Source organism: Penicillium cataractarum, assembly GCF_028827025.1.
Source record: "Penicillium cataractarum strain IBT 29864 chromosome Unknown utg000002l, whole genome shotgun sequence".
Lineage (NCBI taxonomy): Eukaryota > Fungi > Ascomycota > Eurotiomycetes > Eurotiales > Aspergillaceae > Penicillium > Penicillium cataractarum.
This window is the reverse complement of record NW_026622738.1, coordinates 1,481,331-1,507,584: the sequence shown is the minus strand read 5'-3', so window position 1 is coordinate 1,507,584 and position 26,254 is coordinate 1,481,331. Positions and strand designations below refer to the sequence as shown.

Here is a 26,254-nt window from a genome sequence, read left to right as displayed (position 1 = left end):
GGACCGATTAAACGTGCTTTGAATGGCATCCTCCTGCAACACCGACGCATGTGACTTTTCCTTTCTTCTTACATCTTGCTCCGGGCTTGGGGGTCTCCCAACGAGCCATGACCCAGAGCGCCCAACCCTACGCAGGGCATCCATCGCCGGAATCCTTTTCATTCGATCCCCCCGACGGTCGCATCGCACACACATTAACAGCCTGCACGAGATGTCGACAGGTATGATGCAATCGTTTTACAATCCCCCTCAATTTCTCTCGTCTCTATCCCCCTTCCTCCAAACCCTGTCGGGGACAAGATGCCCCGAGAAAGAAAGAGGACCCTTCCCCGTCGCGACAGCGGGATGACGAAACTGACAGCCGGATCGCGCGTGTGTAGCGGAAATCTAGGTGTGACCCCGGAATCCCTCGATGCGCGCCCTGCGAACGAAGCAATGCCAAATGCGTATACTACGACTCGGCTCGCGATGCCACCATTCCTCGAACCTATATCGTATCGTTACGGGACAAAGCTCGCGCACTTGAGCAAGAGCTAGCCAAGGCCGAACAGGAGGTTCAACACACGGCTGATGCGGAGTTGATGGTGCGGGGCGCTGGACGTATCCGCTTCTCAGATAATGACGAGCCCCGGTACCTAGGCGCCTCGAGTGGCATTGCCATGACTCGCCTCGTCATGGAGATTGCCAAGCAAAACACCGATTCGAAAAGCATCAAGGATGTCGTCCCCGAGCTGACCGCCCAAGAAATCAAGGCGGCCTTTGCCCAAGAGGACTCGAAACCCACCTCCAAAGTGTATCCTATGATTAGCTCGATCCCGCAGGACACCCTACCTCCGCGGAGCTTGACATACAAACTGATTGATCTCTTTGTTGCAAAAGGTATATGGAAGTTGCGACTTCAAAGGCCCACCAGAGCTCTCTCTCGCAGTGTATGTTTGATACTAACTCGTGATACCTTGAAACAGCCCAGGCATTGCTTCCGACGTTACATGTACCAAGCTTCCGACAAGAAGCCGAGGAGGTCTTCAATGGCTCTACGGACCCTTGCCACAACTTCCAACTACGAATGGTCATTGCAATCAGTATGCAGAAATTGAGCCCGGACTATGCTGGCCTAGCCGACAGCTATTACCTCGCTGCCTTGCCTTTCTTGGAGCCGACCCTGAAACAAATGGACATCCGTGCTTTGCAATGCCTAGTTATGATTGCTCAATATTCAATGTTGACACCGACGAGGACGGCGTCATTTTGGGTGGTTGGTACGGCAGTGAGAATGTGCCAGGAGTTGGGATTTTGTGAAGAAGCCACCATTGCTCAATCATCCAACGGACAACCGCTCAATCCATTAGAGCTCGACATGCGCAGACGGCTCTTCTGGATCGTTGCATCCATGGAATTCGGCCTTTCCCATAGTTTGGGCCGTACCAGCGCCTTGAGCCTCACTCACGACAATGTGAACGTCAAGTTCTTCGAGCTGGTGGATGATCGCTATATCACGGCCGAGGGAATCAATCCACACGCGAAACCAGTTCTTGCCAAGTGTATTGCGATTCACTTTTTCAAGATGCGTCTCCTCCAATTGGAGGTGCGCCGTGCACTTTACTTGAATCGATGCGAGACTCCTACCCATGATCAAGATCCCTGGTTTGCCCAGATGCTGGCAAAGATCGATCACTGGGTTGACACTTGCCCGAAGAATGACGATGGCAGTGGCCTAAATGTGAAGTGGTAGGTTCTTGTTCTCGATGTTCCGTTGATATGACTTATTTCCCTGACCACTTTCTCCACGTCACAGGTTCCAAGGTAGACGAAACACTATTGTTATTCTCATGCATCGCCCATCACCTCAAATACCCGAGCCCTCAGTTCATGCGGCCAAGATCTGCTACGAAGCAGCGACCTTTAACATCGCCATGCATCAGGAACAGACCATCACCGGGTCCGTAGACTTGACGTGGATCTTCACCCAATCCCTCTTCATGGTATTCAACACCGTTCTTTGGACTCTTTCGTACCCCGAGATTCGAAAAGAGCATCCCATCGAGGAAGTTCAAGGGTATCTAGACATGGCATTGGAAGTCATAGTATATGCAGCCGAACGATGGCCCGGCGTGCAGTCTGCATTGATCCTTTACAAGCGCCTTGTCGCGGCCTGTTTGAAGGCGTACAGCACCGAGGAATCGTTCGTGGTTCAATCGCCTTCCAATCATCCTACTCCCACCTCATCACAAGGGGTCACCACTCCTCCTGCCATGTCGAGTCCATCAACGAGCACGACTGCCTCTTACTACTCGCATAATCATCGCGGTGCCAATCACTCGATTGGTGATAGTGCTTCAGCTGGTACTTTCTCCAGAGGTCCCTCCGCCGACCCAACGGGCCCCTTCTCTCATGTCACCAAAGATTCCACCCCTCCAGCGTTTGCTCCGGACCAGGCGAAAGCGATTGGCATTTCTCCCGTCACCCCGGTATATAGTATACAGCCCACCGTCACAACTCCTGGCACCGCACCCCAGTATACCTCACATGCTTACTGTGCACCATCTGGACTTTTCCCTGATGTTTCTATCGATCCTAATACCCCATACAACACGATGCCCTCGGTGGTTCCGGGCCTCCAAGGCTGGGACCCCAATTTCTCACTTGCCTCTACGACTGCCAGTCATCTGGCCTACATTGACGCTCCCGTGGATCCAATGCAGTGGACATCCTCTATCGGAGATCAATACTCAAATTACTTCAACGAACCCTTCCCCATACCTCCCTGGCGAGAGCGCACCCTCAGCCAACAGGAACAGATTGAGCTTATGGCGTCACTGGAGCACAACATCCCCGACGTCTCTGCACAGCTGGTTCGCGAATCTAATGCATTCTACCAGTCTTGAAAGTATCAGGCGGATTTCACTACTTGGCCAATTTGACTCTTCCGCAAACCTGACAGCACCTTGGCAGTTTGGAGCATTGGCGAAATGGAGCTCACGTGTGTGTGCGTGTAAGGAGATTTAGTGACAGATCTTTTTCATTGTTCTTTTGACTGCGTTTGGGACTTTTTACTGTGTGGACTTGAAACCTTGGATGCTCAGGTCTCCTTTGACATATACCTCTTTTGAATGCTCGTGTAACGGTGAGTGAACTATAATCTAGCTTTTGTCATATATAACCAAAAAGAATCTACTGGTAGATCAAATAAGAAGTCTTATCATTGTGTATTATTCTGGGAGTAGAGTTTTACGTTTCTTTGTCTTGATCAATGAGACCATTGCCATGTGGCATTCGAGACACTCATTACCTGCCCTGCATGATTATCTTAGCAGTGATAGTAAAAGAGTCCGTCCATATACTCATACAAAAGTTTTGAAGTCGGGTTTAGCAAATTCTGAATCTCTGGTCAGGCCTCGGCGTATTTTCTCCATAGAATAGCCGGCCAATGCCACTCATGCAACGGGTTGTATCCCGAAACAGCTGAGGCCGAGTCCCGCGTCATGTGACCGGGCTCGTTTCGCCTCTCCATCTCAGCGCCATCGTCAACCAGCATCTTCCCCCCAAACCACCCGACCCCTCTCCCCCACCACCCTCATCACCTACACCATCCCGATTCACCGCAAGGATACCGTCTCGGTCCTATTGGAATGCGAAGGAATTAGGCCGGCCGTCGAACGACCTGCTCGCCCGCTCGAGAGCGACCGTCGACCATTCGAACCGGGATCCCCCTCTCCAAACGCTGAGCGCTTGTGTTGAAGAACTTGCGATTCGGGACCCAAAGCGAACCAGTCCAACTGCTTTCTTGTGGTGCTGCATAACGTCGTGAATCGGTTTCCGTTTCTGCGAAGGACAATCTCATGTCTGATCGCACCCCTTCCACAACCTTCCCAACCGGACCTCTTTCACCCTCTTCACCCGCTGCCGGGTCTGCTCTCAAAGAGAGCCGACAGCTCCCAGTCTCCTCGGACCATATCCCCCAAACTCCGACATCGCCTCCGTTGATGTCGGTCAGCGATCAGAACAATGTCTCCAACTTTACATCCTCCCAAGCATCACCGAATCAGGCGACGATCCACCACCACCCTCCGCACACCTCCTCTCCTCCCTCTTCCACGCCCATGTCAACTCAAGTCTCTCAGCAGCCGACTTTGAGTACGACAAACTCTTTTCCTACTCCCGCCAGCAGCGTGAGTGGCCACCAAGCGAATGCGACGTCGGCGGAAGATACAGATTTTAAAGCTTTGCACGGGGGATCACAGGACTCGACGAGAAACATGGGCGACGGATCAGATTACCAAACGATAGAACACAGACGGACCGATCACGATCGGCAGCCTTTGACGACTTCTTCGGCAGTACCTGGAGTACGCGACTTTGCCACTGGGCTCAATTCCGACCCGGACGCTATGGACCTGGATAAGGAGCCCGCGCCGCGCGGCGATACTCGAAATCTCGGCTTAGACTCCCTTCAGAAGGAGTTCACTTCGGCCTTTCACCTATGCAAGAGCTGTAAGAATTCCCCAAGTTTGATCGTAGTTGCTGCCGTGGCAGTGGTGTGATTGCACTTGCTTTCTTTTTTTTTTGCTCTGAGAAATGAATCCTGTTAACACAGTGCTTCTTGACTGCTCCACAGCGCCTATTGCGACTGGTCCGGATCCATCGTGGGATCTCATTTCCCTCTACGGGCTTGGCTCGGTTGCGCAATCGGTTGCACGAATTCACCCCGTCACTGGCGAAAAGATCAACCGACTACGAAAGTCATACGAAGGTAAACTGAAGCCTATGGGTTTGGCGGGCAAGAACAAGCCGATTAAGCAAGACTCGAGCAAGGAAGGCAGCTTGAGGTATCTTACGTTGTGGCCGGAAGAAGAATGGCAAAACCAAAAGGTCTTTGGAAAGCAGATCAAGACTGCGGATATGGACTCCGCCTTGCTCAGTCTCCAAACAAATGCCATGCAGCTGCAGCCTGGGATGGCACCGAGCAATGAGTTCTGGGAAGACGTCTTGGGACTGGAAAAGCCGGCAAAGGCTCAGGGCCCCAGCGATGCGGGCAAGAAGGCCGTGCCAACTCCAAGTGGCCGGTTCGCTACTCAAGCGAATGTGACTAGTGGTGCGGGAGCTCAAGATATGGGTGATAGGGCACGCCCCAGTCGTGGTCGCAAGCGACATTATGATGATAACAGCTTCGTCGGGTATGGCGAAGGCTACGCGGATGACGATGATGAGACCGGTTTCTACTCCAATGGAGAAGGAGCCGGCAAAAAGAAACGCAAGAAGGTTAGTGTCGCAGTCGACTCCCACATAGCATGTGGACCTCTCGAAACTAATTCCTGTCTCCATCAGGATCATGTCTCCAAAGTCTCGACACCAATGTCCGAGCGAGGCGGCAGTTACGGAGTCGGCATGTTTGGCATCGGTGCCAGATGAGACCGATATCCCATGGATCAAAAAGCAGTCTTTTCTGTCTTTTTGTTTAATTGTTCTCAATTTTTATTTTTCTCACAGTACATGTTGCATCACGGTGCTGGATATACCCGGCTTTCATCTATCGGACGGCGTTCAATGGCGGGGGGTGGGAAATAAGTATCTCAACATGGATACAAATTGATTTGCGTTGTTTCCCTCTTATTACTCGCCAGGTATTGTTTCTTTTATTTTGCCTGCTTCGTATTTTTCTTCGACATTTGATTTTTCTCCGAGATTTCCACTGCTGTAATGGCTGGCTTTGATTTTTTTTTTCTTTTCTCTTTCTTCCTGCAAAGGGTGTTTTTATGCTGCCGTTTTTCACACGTCCCGGCCAGATTCAGTTCTAGGCTGGAGATTGTGTATGTTCTCTTTTTTTTCTCTGAAGTTTTTCGATTCTCTCTATGGGTGGGCGGCTCGATGAGCCTTGGTTGATAGTTTGCTTTTTGCGTTCCATGTTTTGTGGACGCTTGGCTTTGATTCTTTCAAAGCTGTTTTGAAGGTTGGGGATGTTGACTATGAGATGATCAAATAGATGAAAATGTGCAAACTGGCCGGATTCTTTGTAGACGTATATCTCTTCCTCTAGAGGAGTCAGTAGTGGATGTACAGACAATTAGACAGGGCTATCGTTGGGCTCTGATACAGCACATGGACACTGCCCAATAAAGACCGACAAAAGACGCATGTCTGGTGATGCCCACGTCAGAGATAAGTCCGCACTCGACTCTAAAGGGTATCTGGTCAGGTCAATTAAACCAGCAGCGTGAGGCTCAGCAACGAGTCCAATCACTCACGTTTGTCTTCAGAGAAGCCCTTGATGAATTAAGCGAAGCGTCAATTCAACTATGTCGGATGACGAGAGATCAGCACCTCATCCCCCTCCCCTGGCGGAATAATGTAGCTGGCTCACTAGTTAGCTAAATGTATTCAGTTCGGTATTTCGTTCTCGCTTTGAGTGCCGAATTCGGTGGTAAGAAAGAATAAGCAAAACAAGGTGGCGGAAACAACCTTAGACAAAGAACCCGACAAACTTCTGGAACCCACCTGAAACTTATTCCAAATACCCGGTCTAGACTGCAATCTAACCGACGTTCTTTCCGCCAATCATGGGGAATGCTTAATTATTTCTCTACTGTAAACGAGTTCTTCTACTATTCTGAATCTATTGCTCTGGTCGGCATTCGTCCGATGCGACGCGAATCTGATCAACGGCCCCGATTGGCCATACTCACGTGGAGTTAGATACCCGTTCATTGGTGCTTGGACCTCCATTGATTAGGTTATTGGTGCCGTTATAGTTGCTAGGTGGGCATGTAAGATATGAATCCGAATGTTCAGACTGAAACGTAGTCAGGTGTTAGGCGCTTTTGTGTTTGGAGGTGAGATGTCGGCTGCAGGTACGGAGGTGCTTCTGGTTTTGGCTCTATCCCCGCAACTACGGGCATAAAGGAGCAAGAAACATAGCCACAGTGGGAGTAGATATTGCCGTAATGATGCTAGTGTATATGCTGACCTATCCGTCGGGTTCAATGAGGAATCATTAATCGCATAGGGCTGACTAGTGCGAGATTGGTGTATAGCGAATTATGACGGACTCTGTAAAATGCCCCTTACAAGGTTATACAGTGGTCTTTCAAAAATTAGGCCTGGGGACCATAGAAGGGTCGAACCAGGTCTAATTAACTTCCTCGTTTTTCGTAGAGATAATGCCCATGTACCCCTGGGATTCGTGGCATACCCTCGTTCCTCTGCTTCTTGGGGTGGCTGGCCTTATTGGCTTCGTTGTCTACAAGAAATTAGGGGCTGCCCAACCTCTAGTACCACTAGTTATCTTCAACAACCTCACCCAGTCCCTCTCCTACGCGGGCGCATTCCTTCACGGCATGATTCTGTGGGCGACTGTCTACTACTTGCCACTCTACTACGAAGGAGCCCTGGGATATAGCCCTGTGATTTCCGGTCTTGCTTTATTCCCCGAATCTCTCACAGTAGCGCCCATCTCAGTTATCACCGGCATCGTGATCGCCAAAGTTGGGGGTTACCGATGGGCTATATGGTCTGGATGGCCAATCAGTGCCCTGGGTATAGGTCTCATCTGCTATCTGAATGATGAATCTACGATCCCGGAATGGGTATTCATCAATTTGGTAGCCGGCGTCGGTCTGGGCATCCTCTATCCTACCGTCATGCTGGCCGTTCAAGCCGCGGCAAGTCCAGAATACCTAACAATATCCGTCACAATGACTCCTTTCTTCCGGGTCCTCGGACAATCAGTCGGTGTCGCAGTTGGAGGAGTGGTCTTTCAGAACCGCATCAAGCATGAGTTCAGAAATTACCCTGAGCTCGGACGGTCGCAGCCACCTATGCACAGGATGCGTCCAGCTTGGTGCAGTATATCAAGACTCTGCCGAAGGGGGGCGCGGAGCGTGAATTGATTGAGAGGCTATATGCGAAGTCCTTGACGATTGTGTGGGCTGTGATGATTGGGTATAGTAACAGCGATTTTCACTAAGGGGTAGACTTTGAATCAGGCTTTTAGTTCAAAGCAAGGGCTCAAGCAGTCAACTTCGACTGATGTCGAGTCAAGCATATCGAAGACTGCGGTAAAGCATGAGGGAGAAGGTGTTAAATTATGGCAAGGTGACTTTTGCTTGATCTATGGAGGCAAAGTCAAGAGCAGGAGAATTTGGTGTTTATGGTTTAGGCACATTCATGGTTTTCGATATCTCAGTGATGGCACGACAGGAAGAGCGGCCGCACTCATGGGCCTTGCGGTACAAAGTATCTAATCACAAATTATGTAATTCACGCTATTTGGCTAGAATTTGATGAATTATGAAGGCAATATCGGTTTGAGACCACTTTTAGCCAGGAGAGTACACTGCTACGGCCGGGATATATATCCCGAGGCGGTGGTCTTTGCACACACATCGATGCCCGGATTAGAGATCGAATAGATCACAAAATGCATGGTTCAAAGAACACGGCAAAAAGACGACGGAAACAGAGCTAACAGATAGAACTGCGGCTAGTCCGGAGTGGAGGTAAGACACCACTTTCTTGAGAAGCCCCAAAGTAAGGAATCCCCCTTTTGTAACCCATTGACCGTACCTGACTGTACACAGCTTCTACATTAAATCCTGGTTCCAATTTTGAACTATCCCGTCACCCATAGCAAATCACATTCTACACTAATCATTGCTATACGAAGGTGCGTCGCAAAGCCCACAATACTTACCCAATGCCCCTTCCATCCCTCTATATATCCTTCTTTGAGTGCTCCGGTCGATGCGTAGTCTCATAATCAATATGCACGAACGCCCTCTCCACATTCGGCAAGCTCTCCAATTTAACCTGCAAGTCCTCCGCAACATCGTGACATTCCTGCAATGTCTGTTGCGGGTGCATCACAACATCCACCTCGATGATCAGTCTCGGGCCAGAGTGATACGCTCGCACCGTATCAATGGCCTTCACATGCTCGCTATGCGTCATCGCAACATAGGTAATGAGGTTCAGAGTATCCGCATCCGCTGTCACACCGACGAGTAGCTTGAACTCTCCAATAGAGGTGTGTAGCCATAATCCCAAAATGAGCAGAGATAAGATGATCGCACCCATCGGGTCAATCCACCACTTGAGCTTGGATCCACCAACGGAGGTCAGGATACCGAAGCCGTTGATGAAAAGGTCGTTGCGGTGGTCTTCCCATAAAATGCGGACTTGGGAGTACTTGTTGCGGAGCGCGAAGCAGTAGATAAATAGACATAGTTTCACCACAAATGCCACTGTGACTGCGATGACGGAGGGCAAGTGGAAGGCTGACGAGCCGCCCTCGGCGAGTTCTTGGCAGGAGAATGCCACGAGGATAAGGGAGACGGCTATCATAATGAAGGAGAAGAAGATGTTTCCTGCAGTCTCGATGCGAGATGTGCCCACTGGGAAATTGTGAGAGCTGGCCTTTTTCGCTTGTCGGTTGCAAATAATTAAGGTGATGTTTGATAGCGGGTCAAAAATCGAGTCGGCCATTGTTGTGAAGAGAGACAGGGAACCTGAGGCAATGGCTCCGTATAGTTGCAGTCCCGACAGGAGGATGTTGCATATGAAAGAGGAGTATACGGCGATTCGATATTGCAGCTTGTTGGACTCTGTAGTCTCGGCATGTTCGCGGACATGTTCATCAACAGGCTTGAGGAAGCTCTTGATCTTTTCGTTTTGTGAGTTGTAGAACTCTGTGACGCCGCGAAGCTGTGATTCCTTTTTGCCAAATGGATTGTAGCGAAGAGCACGCTTGCGTGAGGTGTTGGCTTGTGCTCTTTGGTCCTTGTCGGTTGGTTTCAGCTTGCTGGATAGGTTGAAGGGGTCCGCAGCCGACGCATAGCTGGCTTGCGATCCATTCTCTAGTGTTGAAGTGATATCCATGATGATCTAGAGGTGAGGTAGGATGAGATGGAACTGCCTTCAGCCCGAGTCATGCTGTTTGGTTTTATCCGACTGCATGCCGATGACTACCTGCTGCGCCCTTCTTGGCACTGAGCAACCGCCCTTGGCAAATGAGGCATATATCCAGTTTCAGGCTCGTTGATAATATTTCTCCACTTAGTTTCTAGATTCTGGAGGGATAGTGTGCCTGACTCATCAGATACCTGATCGTTAATCATGACAAAACCTCCTCAACAATGCCAAGGATGGCGGAGCTGTCTCAACTTCTTGGCAAGCCAGAGGTACTTCCTGGCAAGAAGTTTCTACGAACGGTATTCCGAGCCTATCCAGTCCCTTGTATGAATCTTTGGCAATTCAGTTTTATTAGTGTAATAATGATTGAACGACGGCTATTATTATAGCACGTAAATAGACACTACAAATCGACCGACTTTCCATCGGTTCTGGAAGGCCCAGGGCCTATTAGGTACAGAGAACTTGAAGAGAAACAAGTTTAGACTGGCCTGAATGAAGCCATCACATTTAAAATTCATGCTCAAAAAAAAAAACCGCTTACTTTCGTTCAACTCCCCTATCTTTCCTCGAAGTAGCGTGTATGCACACAGAAAAGCCGTGGTTCTCAACTCTTGGGGAACAGATTCCAAAGTTTTTCCATGCAGATTCTTGACTAGACAATGTATTTTTAGTTTCTTTTCATTCTGTTAAATGTGCGGCCGTTTGTAGAGTGTATAAGTGATCAGCACCCATAATTTCCTGTGCAAGTTATTCACATTCGGTCAGCAACTGAACAGCGTCATCATGCTTACCCAAAGCTTCCAGATGTCTGCAAGATTTGCCATACGGCTTGTTGTCTTGATATGCTTCGGTCCTCGAACTCTTTTGCTAGACTCTAGCGCCTGTACCTGAAGGGCTTCTGCCTCCTTCAAAAATGTCGATGCTAAGCTGTTCTTGGTGGATATAGTACCGATATGTTGGGGACCTCGTGCTCGCATCGAAGTCTGTAAGACCTGTATCTGGATCGCACCTGCTTCGTTCCATTTTTGTTGGTCTCGGTATGTAGCTGCAAGCAAGTTCTGACTGAGAAGAGTGTCTGGGTGTTCTGGCCCGAGTACTTTCTTTGTTGCTTGTAGTACCTGCATTTGAAGGGCCTCTGCTTGCTTCCACCGTGGTCTATCGACGTGTATAACTCCCAAGTTTCTCATGCTTGCTAGAGTCTCACTGTGCATGGGACCTAATACCCGCCTGCGAATATTAATGATCTGGTTGAGGAGAGGTGCTGCTTCGCTCCGTCCTTTCAAGTTGTGGCATATGCATGCCAGGTTATTCATGCTTGTCAGAGTGTCCGGATGTCTTGGGCCCAGGACACGTTTGCAGATTTTGTAGACTTCTTCCTGAAGCACTTCCGCTTCCTCGTTTCGATCTAGTTCGCGATATGTAGTTGCTAGGTTTTTCATTATCGTCAAAGTCTCGGGGTGCTCCGGATCTAGTAGCTTGTGCTTTTCTAGCAGCCGTTTCCACATGGATACTGCGCGTTTCCCTTCTCCTTTGAGAACATATGCAAGCCCAAGCGCTGCAGAACTTGTGAGCGAGTCAGAACTCTCAGGACGTAGAATTCGTTCTCTGATAGCCACTGATATTTCAGCCATGCTCTGGCTCTCTGATACATCGCCTTGGTGATACGCAAACATCGCTGCATTACGAAGCAATGAAGCCCATTCGCGAAGCGAGGATTCCGGAGAATATTGCTGCGTTAAAGCATGCTTCACATGAGCGTAAAGAAGCCGGCAAGTTTCCTAGTTCTCGAAATCCTCCCCTGGAGGAAAATTTAAATCAAGTTGTTTGATAAACTGCTCTTTGTATGATTCCAGTTGCTCGTGAGTTCTCAGCCAATCTTGCATAGCTATTTGGACCAGCCGGTGCATCTCAAAGCTAGCTCCGTCTGTACAGATGGAAATCAGTGAGAAATCCAATAGCAAACGTATGTTGTCCTCATATATTTTGGTCACATTGGGTCCATTTGTATCATCATTTCTGTTGTTGTTTTCGCGGGCGTGGGTATTACCCGTCCTAGAGTCGTTTTCAGAGTCTTTCAGTGGTTCTCGACCTTTCGAAGGATAAACCCCGTACATAAACTGGCCTCGTATTGGTTGGCCGCACCGTGCTTATATGTGATCTCGCTTGGATCACCGTTGTCGAAAGCTTGATCCTCATGTAGCCTGGACCCTGCTTGAGAGTTGGTCAATACCCCCTGACTTCTTCGAAGCATAAAGTCAGGAATTCCTTGCCTATCAAAGAAACTCATCAAAGCCAGCAAGTCGGCTGCCGCAGGACAAACTTGTTGTATATGGTCCAACGAAATTTGCCAAGTCATAAGTATCGAGTTTTTGGCTTCGTGATCTCTGCGGAGGTTCATGCCTTCATGCTCAACAAGAAGACGAGCCACCTGCTGATGGTCACTTCCCCGAAATTTCGACAGATATTGCTCGACAGACAGGAAAGGCACCCTTCGCCTGATATAGGCAGCTGCTTGCGCCATGGCGAGAGGCATAAAGTCTAATTCCTTGCTCAAATCGCTGAGGGTATCATGTTTATCGCGCTCGATTTCCATGTTTCCAAGCTTCGTCTTTAAAAGATCTGTCGCACGAGACTTGTCCATCGGTTCAACTCTGATAATGTCGTTGTCCTCCACTATGTCCAATGCCACCCGCTTGCTTCGACTAGTTATAAGAATGGAACCTTGCAAGCTTTGGGGGAAGTATTCCCAAATCGGCAGCAGTAGGTTGTTATCTGGTGTGGGCTGAGAGTTACATCGCAGGAAATCGTCATCGTCGAGATTATCAAAGACAAGCAGCCACCTTCGCTCTGTCTTCAGTAGCCAATCACGTAAGAGTTGATATAAATTTGTTTTGAGGTCCTGATAACCCGGAATACCGAGTAGTTCGGCATTATGCCTGCAGCCTTTTTCAAAGCGGGCTTCATTACTCGCATGTATCCAGAGGACCCATGCCTCGGGAGATCGCACTCGTACTCGATACGAATATTCGATCGCAAGCTGCGATTTCCTTTATAACTTCAGTTTTTGTTTAAACTATCTGATTTCTTGAACGTAGACTCACCCAACTCCTCCCAAGCCAACAAGCACCGTCCTTGATCCCGGCACAGTGGCCTTTTTATCAATCTGCTCGAGTAGTGTTCCATGATCGACAAAGTCAGGATCGCGACGAAACGGGACAGTTGAGAGGGGCTTCAGTGGAGTCTCCTCTAATTTGAAGCGTCTTAGTAAGTTAGAGTCAGAATAAATTCGAGTACGCAGACCTACCCTTGGGGGCATGGATGCCCATAGTAATTGGGCCATAATTGATTGCATTCTGCAGTCCAGCGTTGCTCCCAGTAAAAGCTGCAGACTCCATTATCAGTTCCAAGTCACACAAAATCCATCAAATCCTCGAGGATGTGTGAAAGGGAGTTATCTCTAGGGTATTTAGCTGATAGAGGGGCGCATTTTCAGCCCCATCACGTATCAGGTGACTCCACGGCGCTAAACCGTGCAATGGCTGGAGAGCTTTTGCTGGTTGCCCAATGTTGCTGAAATTATAATATAAAGACGTATTAGCAGATCCAAGGGACGTTGCTTTTCCATTCTCACTATGCTTAGACTATATCATGTTTGGGAAGTCTGCGGCAATTGGGGAGGACAAAGTTGTGTATAGAAAGGTGAATAGATCAGTGCACCTACAAAATCATGATGAGCAAGCAAGATTTCGAAAGATCAGGCTGTAGATTTCAATTAGGCAAAGTTTTGCTGGCACGAGATACCCGAACGATGCCCAAGACGAGAAAACCAAGTCCAAATGAATGGCAAGTATAGTAGATCTAGTAGCTCTAGGTCGGGCACCAATCAGCAGCGAGGAGTTAGCAGTTACGAGGGGAACCCCACCGAGCTTATCGGCCCAGCTTCAACCTTCTTTCCTACTCAACCCCTCCATATATTCCCTCCATACCCGGCCCCAAAAGTCTCATCAGACAAAATCAGAGACCTTTCCTAACCTCTTTACCATCCTACTCTCCTACATCGTCCATCCTCCACCCACAATGTCCAAATACGAGCTCGCCCTCCAGCGCATCGACGCCGCACACAGCGACGACCCCAACACAATCACCATCAACGACACCACCCTCCCCTACGAGCTCCACTATGCCCAAAAAATGACCACCTACCTCGAGCGCCTCAATCCCTCTGCGTCCGACCTCCTTCGCCTCGCCATCCGCGCCCAACACCTGCGCCGCTGGGAGATTCCCCGCGCCTCGTACCCGGCCACCAAAATCGGGTATCACTCGTGGCGTGCTGAGCTTCAGCGGCGTCAGGCTGCGCTGGCAGAGCAGATTTGTGTGGATAGCGGATATACCGCTGAAGAGGCGGCGAGGGTGGGTGCTATGGTGCGCAAGGCGGACTTGAGGAAGGGGGATCCGGACACGCAGACGTTGGAGGATGTCGCTTGCTTGGTGTTCTTGGATGATCAGTTTGATAAATTTGAGAGTCAGTTGGCGGATGAGGAGAAAATGGTGGATATTTTGAGGAAGAGCTGGGGGAAGATGAGTGAGGCCGGGCGGGCGGAGGCACTCAAGATTCAGTTGTCGGAGAAGGGGAAGGAGTTGGTTACAAAGGCGTTGGCTGGGTAAATATACTAAAATAGGAATGTATCCTGGCATATCTATGGGTCATGTGTATATCTGATAGCCAAGATCATGGTTATGACATGTTTTTATTCATCATGAAGAAGGTAGATAATGTCTCATTGGTATCTGGAAAGAAACGCTCGCTTATGCGTCCTAATGATAGATGGATGATGGACCGTTAGATCGTAATAGTGACTCGGTAAAAACCAGAGTAAAGAAAATACCCAAACACCACCCATGCTTTTTGTTGCGCCGGCATTAATCATTCACATCCTACTCGCAGTTCCCGCGACGTGTACGGCGTCACGCACTGCCCGTGTCAATCAAGCGAACCAGCGCAATGGCTGCGCCAGCTGCAACACCACCGACACAGACCATCTGCACACCACCCCAGATGCCTGCAACCACATTGTCATGGCCAGTCCAGCCACGGACGACACAGGTTTTCACATAACCAAACACGAGCAGAGTGACACCCATGACCCCGATGCTCCAATACAGCGCGGTCATCACTTGAGACACGATGAAGTATGGGATTAGGGGAATGAATCCACCGACAAAGTACCCAATGGCAAGAGTGAGAGCACTGATCCAGGCCTGGTTACAGTCTGGTGCAGATTCGCGGTGGTGGAAGGCAAGTAGGAACTCGAGTAGTCGCTCGTGAGAAGCATGTAGGTCCCGAGTAATGTCATCAATGGCAGCAGGGGAGAGGCCATATGGCGCAAAGGTTTCGCGGACAATGTTGTGAGTCTCGGAGGAGTCACTCTCAATCAGCTCTCTTGTTTCGCGGACGGTGGCTTCATATGATTCACTAGAAGGCGTGTTAGCTAAAAGGTTGGTCATTATTTAGTGTGAGTTCAAGGCTGCTTACGCTTCACTCTTGGCTCCGACATACCCGCCCAGGCCCATAGAGATGGCACCTGCGGCAAGCTCAGCCAGGCCACCTAGCACGACTACTTTGGTATTGCCCAGGGCAGACAAGCCCGCGGAGAGGGCGAAGGGCACAGTCAACCCATCTGACAGGCCAAGGATAGCATCGGAAATTATCCGCGGGTTGATGCGAGAGCGAGTCGTGCTGCTGCTGCTAGTGGATCCGTCGTGGCTCACGCAGCGGCCAAAGGTATCGTAGGAGCGTTGCGATTCCAAGTCTTGGTCCGAGTCTCCGTGGATGGTCTCTTCGTCGTCGATACGAGCTAGGAGGGGTTTGCCTAATCGAGCTATGTCAGCATACACCATCACCACTGCAACGAGACCCGCGAAACTTGTCGTGATCAGGTTACTCACTGTGCATTTTGGTATCCTGTGTAGGGAAAAGCTTCTTCTTGAGGAAGAGAAGAGCCATGGTTGTTGCTTTTGTGGCTGGTTCCGTGTGTAACTGGTCCAGACGGTTTCGCAATGTGGAAGCCTTATATGAACTTTCCGCAAGGGTCTCTCCGGAGATATCAGTCGGTTTTAAACCCCTAGGGTCGGAGATGAGGACACCGCCACGCTGCACGCTGAAATAGCTCCGATGATCTGAGCAGTGGCAAGGGCGAGGCTGACGTCAGGGCGATGCACGTCAACACGAGGGTTTTCACGACGCGAGAGATGAAGAAGCAGAAGGAGATCCGCGAGGTTGGCCCTCTTAAGTATTGAGAAGAGCAAAAGGTGAGATTGTCTGGAAAACTTGGACACCAAGGGGGAGAGAGAGGGTCTTTCGTTTCCAATATTGGATCAACAAAGGCGTCGTGAAACAGACCAGTCAAAGGCTCCAGGGATTGTCACAAACAAAGGAATTCAATTGCAGCTTTGAAGTTTAAGAATAAGACACGCTTACGCCCCCTCCAGGCTCCCCTCCTCCTTTTAACTTCCTACCACCAGCTTACCAGTTACCGCTATCCCACCACCACCACGGCGTTCCCCATCACCTAGCGCAGGCAAAAACAACCATAGCCCAAAGAGAATTATGGAGATGTCCGTTTCCAGAGGGTGTCCATATCCAATCAGAAGGGATACAAAGGTCAGCGTGAGGTCTTTGACCGAATAATGGGGCCAAAGCAAGGTTCTGCTTCCAAAGCAGACGCGGCGAGATGCTCCTTGCTAGAACAAATCCAGCGATGATGATTGGAGAAGTTGCTTATGCTGACCATTAAATCGTTGATGATTGGCTCGATGAGGAGATCGACGTGGGTGGGGTCCACCTCGGTGCATTCCAGATTGAATTTGAGTTGATGTCATTGGGGGAGATCTGTAAAAGGTGGAGATTGAAAAAGAGAAGAAAAGCGGACTCCGTAGGGCGGACTTTAGCTGCTTTAGGCGGTCACCCGAGCTCTTGGCATTATTCACCATTTGAAGTTGATCGTGTTGAATGAATAATTCCTTCTCCTTAGATTTCCGATTCATTATCTCCGATGGGCGGGTTTCATGCTTCGGTAGGAAGCAGCTCGCAAATGGGTCTCCGCACAACGCCAACAGCCAATGGCGTGAGATTCGTTACACAGCAGATCTCGGTCAAAATTAACGGTTTCAGACAGAGGCTATATAGAGTGGAGACCCAGTCGAGTCCAGATCGTTAGTCTTGATTTTAGGGCTTAAAGACCAGGTTTTTCTTCTTTCTTTCTGGAAATCTCTACGACGTGAGATCTTCTACTGTAGCTATTTATGTAGCCTGATATCTTAAGCCCCACGTAGATTTCCGGCCACCCTAAGGCTCTAGCCCTATGTTGGTGGTTTGGTAGGTCTATCCTACCATCTTCACTCTATCTGTTGCTGGAAAAGCAAGATAATCCCAGGATAGCACTTGCATGTAAAGGAAACTAGACCATGTCTAAGAATATTGACTGAGGGATTCGCCCCATATCCTTACCCTTTATTGGGTTCCACTTAGAAATCGATTTTTATGGATGAAGTGTATACTAATAAGAAAACAAAAGCTACTTGAGGATCAATGCATCAATTGGCAAGGACTAACTACAAAGCGTGGTTATATGCTTCAAGTCGCACCATTATTTAGCTCGGTTGCCTGTACCTTCCTTTCATACGTCAATAGCCATGGGATCACACGGGAACAGAGTATAAAGAAAACTCTTTCAACCCCACGCTGCCCCCAAGAGCCTTAGTAGCGTAGTTGAAGATAGCAAATCGATACGCTTGGAAGAATTGCCAGTCATTGGCCATTGTAAAGTTCTGTCCAAGAGCCGCAAAGTGTGTGCCATCTGTGCTGTATGAAAATTGTGCCTCTCGCGTTCCTGATGCACTGAAGTCTCCAACCACCCGTAGGTATATGTTCCGCTTCTTGCCAGTTTGATGTACCAGGATGCTAGCCTCATCAGTACCATAAGTAATAGTTGACCAGTTATCTGTGGAATTCATGGTCATATCGTTGCGCATCACAAGCTTGGAAACGTCTCCATCTTTCCGGATCCCGATCCATGCCGAGCTGTCCCGTAACAACGCCAGGCCAGCTCGGTCGCCGTCGGCCATGTTCCCGTAGTCTAGTAGAATTATAGCTTCGGAAGCTGGTCCCAAAGTGCGATGTGTCAATGTGTTGCGCGCTTGGTAAATGTCGTCAAGTTTGGACACTGTTGCTGTAGACAGACGGACTTCACCTGGGGTAACCGTGACTCGCTTCATATCAGGATTATGATTCCACTCCCATTGGCTATCAAGCTTTCCTGTAGCAAAAGTGTCTTTTCCCTGAAGAGAAGAGTCTGAATTACCAGTAGTTGCGCCGGAGCCGACTGGATATGGGAGGCTTTGGGGCCATGTGTTGCCATCATCCAAGGTCAAGACTGGCCATCCGTTTTCATCCCAGTTCAATGAAGAAAGTACTGGGACCCGACCAGTGCTATCACCATTTACATCGACAAAGGCCATATAATACCATTGACCATCTAGCGTGTCAACCAGAGCGCCTTGATGAGGCGTGTCGCCACCTTTCAAGCTCGTCGGCGGTGAGGTGTTGTTGAGAATGACGCCAAAATCATATGGACCCCAGGGACCATTATCAGACTTTAAGATGTACTGCCCATTGGTTGGTTGGACTGTGATGATATAATAAGACCCATTGCGTTTGTACATGCGGGAACCTTCAACGTAGCCGACGGTGGAATTGTAAATAATTTGTGTTTCCCCCAAGTCAAGACCATCGGAAGTAAGTTCAGTCACGCTAAGGACCGTCGAACCATGCGTGACATACATGGCATCATCGTCGTCAATCAGTAGACCACAGTCGTAGAGACAGGTACCGTCAAGTACAGTCTTCTGTTCCCATGGACCAGTAACTGCAGAACTGGTATAGATATATGTCGCATTGAAGTCGACGCAACCGACCCAGTACCATAGATTGTTACTTTGTCGGAAGCGCATAGCTGAAGCCCACACACCCCGGGCGTAGGCTCGCATTCCATCTTCTAAGTTATACGCTGGGCTGTTGAACTCCAGGGAAGGTACCGAATGGCCAAGGTATTTCCAGTTGACCAGATCCTGGGACTGCAATATTGGAGCCCCAGGGGAGAAATGCATGCTTGATGCAGAATAGTAGAAAGTATCTTTCACACGGAAGAGGTCGATGTCCGCTAGATCATTGAAGATGACCGGGTTTTGAAATGATGTGCTAGCCTTGGAGCCACATATTGCCATGAATAACAGTGGCAAGAACAGAAGTGATCTGGCAATCATTGCGCGAGATACTCCTGCAAGACCAGTATTGAGAGAGGGGGTTGATGTCGAGAATATAGGCTGCTTCGCAAACTAGAAAGGCCCTTAAGCTTTTCGACGGAAAATTCTTGGAGACAAGATACAGCTCTCTGCTCAAAATTGGCATTTACTTGCCTTAATAAGTGTTTACTTTTGACACCCGGCTAAACTGTCACAAGGCCCGAAGGATGCCATATCCATGTCGAAACAAGAGTTGAATCCATCCTTTAGGAAATGATTATCTGTGGACAATTCTCTGAAGGGTTCACTTAGAGTTTAATTTCCCGGCAAAATGGCTTTGGCGGCTAAACAGTCCATAGATACTACATCATTGTCCCGAAGATGAAGAGTGTTGTGAGCGACTGACTGAGGGGGAAATATGCCGGTGGGGCATGCGGGCTAATTGCAGGCTTAACTCACAATAGGTATACACCTACTGCTTATAGTGTTGGATGTGAGAAATCCGGTCCGGAAGTTGCTGAGGCAGCTTACTGCATATGAAAATAAAGAGAGGAGGCTTGATGGTTTGGCGTTTTTCTTGTGACGCGCCGTCCGGAGGAAAGAATTCAAGATGCCGTGCCCGTTTCCTCGACTTGCCTACTTCACTGCCCAGTCATCCTGTATTCGCTGCAAACTCGGCAACTGTAAACATGACTGAAAACTTATTTTCTATGCCCTGCTGTTGGATAAATGATATATGACTATGAAGCTTTAATTAGACGAAGGGGCCTTCGGCACATTTCCTGGCGAGACACGGTGGTTACATATGTGAAAGTCTTTTCGACACACATACACCAGAGCCCAAGGTTTAGTGTCGTTTGACTAGGAGGACCATTTTCACAACAGGGGACAGAGATATCTGCAAGCTTTAATATCCGAAACTTTGGACTTGTGTCTTCCCCTTCACGGCTGCTTTTGCTTGACAGAGCGCCACTCGATCAAAAGACTACCAACGATGGTCGTGCAAGCTAAAGCGACAGGCAGATACCAAGTGAGCGTCAAGCCCCGATCGATGCCCTTCAATACCTCACCCAGTTGCTCCGCAGGGAGCCCGTTCACAATATCGCCAAGTCCATGTTCTTCAATATACGCAGGTGACAAACCAGGTATAACATTTCTCAAACTTGACGATAACTCGTTCGTGAATATCACCTGTGCAATGGCAATGAACACGGCCGGACCCATGCTTTGACCAAACAAGATAACTCCGATCCCAAGGTTGACATCTGCGGTGCTTAAAGTTGTTTGCATAGCCGCCTGAGGGCCTTGGAAGCCGATGCCTCCACTGAAGCCTACGAATCCCGAATACAAGATAATCTCCGCTAGAGACGAGTGCAAATTGTATGTTGTCATCAAACCCGCCGCAATTGGCATGCACACGGAAGCAAAGATCATGAATGGGGCGTAGTAGCCGAATGTCGTGGTGCCAATACCCTGAAGGAAGAGGCCGAGCATCATTCCAACAAGGATGGGTATCATGAGGTAACCGCTCTCGCTCGGGGTCTAGAAGATCAAGAATGTTAATGAGTGTAATATGTTCGGACGCTGGCCAAGGAATCATACATGGGATCGAACGACCTGATAGTACGTTGGTAAGTACCACTCCAAAACGTTCGTCATCGAATTAGTGCACGTCGTGAAGACGAAACCGGCAATTACATTTCTGTCTTTGATAATGCGGAAAGGGAGTGCTGCCGAATCTCCACGTCGGTATTGATTGAGGAAAAAAGCGACGAGAAGAACAGCAAAAACAACGAATAATGCAATTACTTTTCCATCTGACCAAGGGTATTTGGTTCCAGCCCAAGATAGGGCAAGGAAGAGTGCTGTCAAGGATGGGATGAATAAGAAATTGCTGATGAGATCGATCTCTCTGATCTTTTGAGCAAATGTGAGGTCGTCCTCTTCCCTGATTCTTGGATCTGAGAAAAGCAGAAGCAGGGTCGCCAGCGATATACCACCAATAGGGAGGTTGATCCTGCGAGAAAGATCCAGTTAGAAGCTTCCTTGATCATGTCTATGACGAGACTGCCCTACCAGAAGCACCATCTCCATCCCAAAGATTGCGTCAATGCCCCGCCTACTATAGGCGCCGAAATGATTGCAAGCGATTCCACACACGCCATAAAACCCGCAAACATCGGCCGCTTATTGAGCGGTAGAATATGCGTTATGACGGCAAAACATCCAGCCAACCCTCCTGAGAACCCTAGACCCGTAACCGCTCTGCCTACAATGAACATAGTGGATGAAGCAGCTGTGGCACAGAGTAAGGATCCGACGAGGAAGATGACATTGCTCAACAAGAAGATTATCTTGATTGAGAAATGTTTATACATCTTCGCAAACCCAAATTGGAATGCGCAGGTGCAGAGTCGAAATGCAGATGAGTACCAACCCACATCAGCAACAGTATGGAAGTGGTTAGTGATGCTCGGCACTGCTGTTGCGACAATGTTGGCATCTAGGCCTCCTAGAATCATAACCACACATAGTGCAAGGACGGTGCACCAGAATTTAGAGCCTGTTGGATATTCGTGTTCTGTGGAAGGGGCAGGCTGCATGTGAAGAGACTCAGTTATTGGGTTCGAAGTTGCCCTATACGACGGCTGGTCTTGCTGGCCCTGTGCACTGAGAGAAACGGCATAGGTTTCGTGCTGGCTAGAAAGCTCTTGTGTTCTTATTGCAGTCCCCATTATACGAAATCCGTATGAATAGACGAGGAGAAAGATGAGGGAGGAGACATCGGACAGCTGCTTCCTCGGCTGCTTCACTGGCGAAGTGGGGGCCGGTCGGTAGTCCCTCTAAATTTGAGCGTAACCCCTTTGTACTCTATGTCCCTGGAAGTCTTTATCCCTCCGACTCCTGGTAATGGCTAAAAGGATGAACATGTATCTGCAAAATCCTGACCTAGTGGGGTGCCGTCGGTAAATTTCCTGGTGAGATGCGGGGGTTCACAGTACTTCTTACTTCTTTGACAAGCCTCGGCACACTCCTCCATGATCGTTGCTGAAGAATTCAAAGGGGTATATTATGTTTCTAACATCGCTGAGCATATCTAACACGGTCAAATGTATCTGTTCTTGGCTACAAATGGACTAACGTCCCTCAGCACGCTCGACCAAAGAATCCTCTAGACCCATTGGTTCCCAGACATCCTTGGCTTTCTTGTTCTGCACCCATACAACTTCACCATGTAGGTATGCCACCACGCCACCCTTGCCTGTTGCACTGGCCGTGATGCGGAATAGAGGGTATCCATTCTTCGGGTGTGCTTCGCGCAAAGGAAGGATGATGAGACCTTGTTCCACACACCAATTTTCCACAATATCCTTGAATGCAATTTCTTCCACAATTGCAGACTTGGCTTGAGGCACGGGTGCTGCTTTGCTTGCGGCCGCTGCTGCCTCTGCCACGGCATCTTGCCGAGTAGGAAGTGCGGTCCGGCCAGTTGTGGCTGGGCGTGGAAGTTCCGCAGCAGCGCGATCTCCAAGTTCAGCAGCGAGGTTCATGGTATGTAGACCCTTGTTCCATTCATCCTCAACAATGGCCAGTTCATTGACCTCCTTTGGAATCTGAGATTGCCACCAGGTGAACCAAGTAGCGACCTCTTCATAGTTCGGATCGTTGGTGAGCCAGATGTAAAGAATTTCATGCCATTTGGGGAAAAAGTCGGAGACTAGTAGCAGACCCATCACGTTAGGTTTGAAGAAATCTTTCCAGCGCAGCACGTCTTCCAGTGCAGTCAAGTCTTGCTCCTGAGGGTTCACAGTAAAGTCTTCACGAAGGTGACGAGCTAGACGAGGTAGCAAGTGATTGCGTAGGCAGACGTCAAATTCACTGCCGAGAGCGTCCCGCCAAAGCTCAATGCCATTAATGAGACCCCGGCGCAGGCTCCACGAGTCTAATACCACGCGGAATTTCCTCTTTGTATCCGACATCAGACCCGTGGGCTGCTTGGGGTTAGTATGCCGTTCACCCAGGTACTCTAGCCATGTGAACAACCACCAAGGGAACTTTCCATCCTGCTGAGATGGGTGTCGTCGGCTGCTCCTGGGTTTCCACTGCTTCAAAGCTCCGCTAAGCTTCGGAACAACCACTTGGTCAATGAGGTTGGCATACACGAAAGCTGGAACGATAGGTTTCCACGCAACTATTAGCGAGGTTGCAATATTCGGATCGTAAACGTCCCAGTCGTTGAGAAGTGCGGAGCGTACTCGGGGCAGCCACAAGGTGTAAATCATTGTTTCATAGGGAGATGTCGATGATCGCTGTTGAACTCCATTCTCGGTCCGGCGAGAAAGAATAGGTTGGAGGCGGGCGAGGTTGGAGACGAGGAAATTCGGGTCTTGAAGAGGTTCCCATTCTTCCATGGCCTGCCGGAAGAGTGGATGTATGGCCGCGACGACCGTTTCTGCGAGTTTGTATTCGTCACCGATGTCCCGATACTTGGACTCCATGGCTTCGACTTTTTCGGTCATCTCATTGAACTTGGACGCAGTGCTTTCCTCGTGCTCGAAGATATCCAGCTCTTCCACGGCAGCAATAAGTCCAGTAAGATGGTTGAGTCGGGCTTGATACGCATCCAATTCGTCAACCACCTGGGCCTCTTCTAGCTCAATGAATTTCTTCCTCTCGGTCAACCCTTTCCATTCATCTGCAAAGGCCTCAAGGTCGGTACGGGCACGTCGCGCGATCTTCATCGCCTCTCCTTCGCCCTGGCTGACGAATTCTTGTGATGCCATCAAACCAGCCGTTGAAGTCAAAACCCGTTGTTCCTTTCCGGTAGCGTCGATGAGCGACTTTAGGACATTCGGCACCTCGAGACCTTCCATAGCATCTTCGATTTCTCGTGCGGTTCGGAATTTGGGCTTGGGTCGGGGCACCGGTGTGCCAGTGCCACTGCGGCTCTCTGTCTTGCGCTCCTGTTTCTTCTTGCGTCGTCGACGTTTTTCTTCATCGGAGCTATCTTCGATCGACTCGCCCCGGCGCGCGGCCTCTCGTTTCTCTTCATCTCGTGCCTGCTTGGTCTTCTCCCGCACAGCACCGAGACCAGCGCCCTGTGGTCGCGCCTGAGCTTCGATCGGGTTGACGATACCCTGGCCGCTAGAACCCAGTCCTTGTCCCTCCACGTAGCCCATCTTGGCCATCATGCGCGCGGCGAACGAGTTTCCTCCCATGCCTTGTCCTCCACGGGGGGCAGCGCCACCGTGAGGGGTGCCGCTGGCGCTGCGTTGGCCATATTTTTCCAAGGGTTGCGGGCAGCGCTACCCAAGCCACCCATCGTAGGAGGTGATTCGGAGCGCTCGCGGGCTCTGGCGAAGCCACGGAAACCGGTGGTTGGTCGCGCATCATCTTCGTCTGATGAACTCATGTCGTCGACCTTGCGCTTGTGGCCAGCGTAAGACGAGGGAGATTCCATGGTGTTCACACTGTCACCACAATCTCGAGTCCCTGTCCAGAAAAGCTCCCCTTCGTAGCTTGTAAGCTTCAACTTGCGATAAGCAAAGCTCAGTGAAATTCACGTGGGGATGTCGGGGCGGAACAACCCGCATCCGAGTGGACGAAAACAAGATGACGTTAAGCTCGGTTACTTCATAGCTCGGAGGTCCCTCTTCTCCTTCTTTCTCCTTTGCTAGATTGAATTGATATTCCTTTCTTTTTGGATCCAACCCCAACGTTTAATATCACATACTCACAATGGCTGCTCTCCTCTCCACCTCTGCCCGCGTCGCCCTGCGCTCGGGAGCTTCGGCTTCCTTCAAGGCCGGAGCTGCGGGTTTGACTTTTGCCCGCGGCAAGGCTACTCTGCCTGACCTGTCCTGTAAGTGATGGTGTCTCGGTGTATTCGGGATTATACCGGCCAAAATTAAACTACAAGCAGTGGTAAACTAACCGCAACTGCAGACGACTATGGCGCCCTTGAGCCCTCCATTTCCGGAAAGATCATGGAGATCCACCACAAGAACCACCACAACACCTATGTCACCAACTACAACAACGCCATTGAGCAGCTCCAGGAGGCCCAGGCCAAGGGTGACATCTCCGCCCAGATTGCCCTGAAGCCCGCGATCAACTTCAACGGCGGTGGCCACCTGAACCACTCCCTCTTCTGGGAGAACCTGGCTCCCAAGAGCGCCGGCGGTGGTGAGCCCCCCTCCGGCTCCCTCGGCCAGGCCATCGACAGCACCTACGGCAGCCTCGATGAGTTCAAGAACAAGTTCAACACCGCCTTGGCTGGTATTCAGGGCAGCGGTTGGGCCTGGCTCGTCAAAGACAAGCAGACCGGCCAGATCGGTATCCGCACCTACGCCAACCAGGACCCCGTCGTTGGCCAGTTCCAGCCCCTTCTCGGCGTTGACGCCTGGGAGCACGCCTACTAGTAAGTGCATCCACGATAATGTTGAGATGGGACCACTGCTGACCCCACATTTAGCCTCCAATACCAGAACCGCAAGGCCGAGTACTTCAAGGCCATCTGGGAGGTCATCAACTGGAAGGCTGTTGAGAAGCGCTTCTCTTAAATAGCTTCCTGTACAGTGACGTATCAAAACTACCACTTTAAAGTACCCTTGTATTTTAACATGCCAATCCCAATCCAGAAATTTTCTATATATCACTTAGCCCCCTCGTATTTGCGTTCCTGGCTAAATGACGAGAGTACATTCCAGCCAGAGTATTCTCCCGAAGACCGTAATCGTTCGTGGGAGAGAGACTGACCACAAATCGGAATGTCCTTCGCACGAGGCTACTGAACGAAGTTGTTAATCACACCATAAGAGGTGCTTTTCGCGACACCTCGATCAACGTGATCGACCTTGAAGGATATAAAAACAAAACTGAAATGCAACGGTACCGCTTTATAGCAGTAATGTGCTCCTGTTGCGATAGACTCTCGTCCTGCGATGTAGTCAGTCAGATGCATATGACGACCCAGATCAAATCGCCTCTTCCTACTTCAACAACTTTCCTTTGATGATGATAGTGGGTCATAACTCCTCTCGGGGTG

General features: G+C 49.7%; 13 protein-coding genes across 13 annotated transcripts; 5 read left to right on the top strand and 8 right to left on the bottom strand.

Annotated features, from left to right (window-relative positions):
- Nucleotides 1–107: 107 nt before the first annotated feature.
- Nucleotides 108–2,885, top strand: N7496_002617 (uncharacterized protein; the record flags this gene model as incomplete). Its single annotated transcript, XM_056695548.1, has 4 exons — nt 108–221; nt 381–879; nt 966–1,728; nt 1,796–2,885. 4 exons carry the CDS (start codon nt 108–110, stop codon nt 2,883–2,885), a joined length of 2,466 nt encoding a protein of 821 aa, XP_056557760.1.
- Nucleotides 2,886–3,839: 954 nt separating this feature from the next.
- On the top strand, nt 3,840–5,409 carry N7496_002616 (uncharacterized protein; the record flags this gene model as incomplete). The annotated part of the gene is made up of 3 exons (XM_056695547.1): nt 3,840–4,491; nt 4,616–5,259; nt 5,326–5,409. 3 exons carry the CDS (start codon nt 3,840–3,842, stop codon nt 5,407–5,409), a joined length of 1,380 nt encoding a protein of 459 aa, XP_056557759.1.
- A 1,745-nt stretch (nt 5,410–7,154) lies between these two features.
- N7496_002615 (uncharacterized protein) lies at nt 7,155–7,883 on the top strand (the record flags this gene model as incomplete). The annotated part of the gene is made up of 1 exon (XM_056695546.1): nt 7,155–7,883. The coding sequence occupies one exon, from the start codon at nt 7,155–7,157 to the stop codon at nt 7,881–7,883; it is 729 nt and encodes a 242-aa protein (XP_056557758.1).
- Nucleotides 7,884–8,706: 823 nt separating this feature from the next.
- On the bottom strand, nt 8,707–9,870 carry N7496_002614 (cation diffusion facilitator family transporter; the record flags this gene model as incomplete). Its single annotated transcript, XM_056695545.1, has 1 exon — nt 8,707–9,870. The coding sequence occupies one exon, from the start codon at nt 9,868–9,870 to the stop codon at nt 8,707–8,709; it is 1,164 nt and encodes a 387-aa protein (XP_056557757.1).
- Nucleotides 9,871–10,667: 797 nt separating this feature from the next.
- N7496_002613 (uncharacterized protein) lies at nt 10,668–11,579 on the bottom strand (the record flags this gene model as incomplete). Its single annotated transcript, XM_056695544.1, has 1 exon — nt 10,668–11,579. One exon carries the CDS (start codon nt 11,577–11,579, stop codon nt 10,668–10,670), a length of 912 nt encoding a protein of 303 aa, XP_056557756.1.
- Nucleotides 11,580–11,980: 401 nt separating this feature from the next.
- N7496_002612 (uncharacterized protein) lies at nt 11,981–13,165 on the bottom strand (the record flags this gene model as incomplete). Its single annotated transcript, XM_056695543.1, has 2 exons — nt 11,981–12,953; nt 13,008–13,165. Coding segments are annotated over 2 exons (1,131 nt in total), but the record flags the coding sequence as incomplete, so codon positions are not given.
- Nucleotides 13,166–13,983: 818 nt separating this feature from the next.
- On the top strand, nt 13,984–14,571 carry N7496_002611 (DUF4202 domain-containing protein; the record flags this gene model as incomplete). The annotated part of the gene is made up of 1 exon (XM_056695542.1): nt 13,984–14,571. One exon carries the CDS (start codon nt 13,984–13,986, stop codon nt 14,569–14,571), a length of 588 nt encoding a protein of 195 aa, XP_056557754.1.
- Nucleotides 14,572–14,871: 300 nt separating this feature from the next.
- Nucleotides 14,872–15,910, bottom strand: N7496_002610 (VIT1/CCC1 transporter family protein; the record flags this gene model as incomplete). The annotated part of the gene is made up of 3 exons (XM_056695541.1): nt 14,872–15,379; nt 15,440–15,776; nt 15,853–15,910. 3 exons carry the CDS (start codon nt 15,908–15,910, stop codon nt 14,872–14,874), a joined length of 903 nt encoding a protein of 300 aa, XP_056557753.1.
- Nucleotides 15,911–17,604: 1,694 nt separating this feature from the next.
- N7496_002609 (putative xylosidase/glycosyl hydrolase) lies at nt 17,605–19,227 on the bottom strand (the record flags this gene model as incomplete). The annotated part of the gene is made up of 1 exon (XM_056695540.1): nt 17,605–19,227. One exon carries the CDS (start codon nt 19,225–19,227, stop codon nt 17,605–17,607), a length of 1,623 nt encoding a protein of 540 aa, XP_056557752.1.
- A 921-nt stretch (nt 19,228–20,148) lies between these two features.
- N7496_002608 (efflux pump antibiotic resistance protein) lies at nt 20,149–20,724 on the bottom strand (the record flags this gene model as incomplete). The annotated part of the gene is made up of 1 exon (XM_056695539.1): nt 20,149–20,724. One exon carries the CDS (start codon nt 20,722–20,724, stop codon nt 20,149–20,151), a length of 576 nt encoding a protein of 191 aa, XP_056557751.1.
- Nucleotides 20,725–22,343: 1,619 nt separating this feature from the next.
- On the bottom strand, nt 22,344–24,386 carry N7496_002607 (uncharacterized protein; the record flags this gene model as incomplete). Its single annotated transcript, XM_056695538.1, has 1 exon — nt 22,344–24,386. One exon carries the CDS (start codon nt 24,384–24,386, stop codon nt 22,344–22,346), a length of 2,043 nt encoding a protein of 680 aa, XP_056557750.1.
- Nucleotides 24,387–24,394: 8 nt separating this feature from the next.
- N7496_002606 (uncharacterized protein) lies at nt 24,395–24,667 on the bottom strand (the record flags this gene model as incomplete). The annotated part of the gene is made up of 1 exon (XM_056695537.1): nt 24,395–24,667. The coding sequence occupies one exon, from the start codon at nt 24,665–24,667 to the stop codon at nt 24,395–24,397; it is 273 nt and encodes a 90-aa protein (XP_056557749.1).
- Nucleotides 24,668–24,945: 278 nt separating this feature from the next.
- On the top strand, nt 24,946–25,769 carry sod2 (superoxide dismutase sodB; the record flags this gene model as incomplete). Its single annotated transcript, XM_056695536.1, has 3 exons — nt 24,946–25,069; nt 25,153–25,627; nt 25,682–25,769. 3 exons carry the CDS (start codon nt 24,946–24,948, stop codon nt 25,767–25,769), a joined length of 687 nt encoding a protein of 228 aa, XP_056557748.1.
- Between the last annotated feature and the right edge of the window lie 485 nt (nt 25,770–26,254).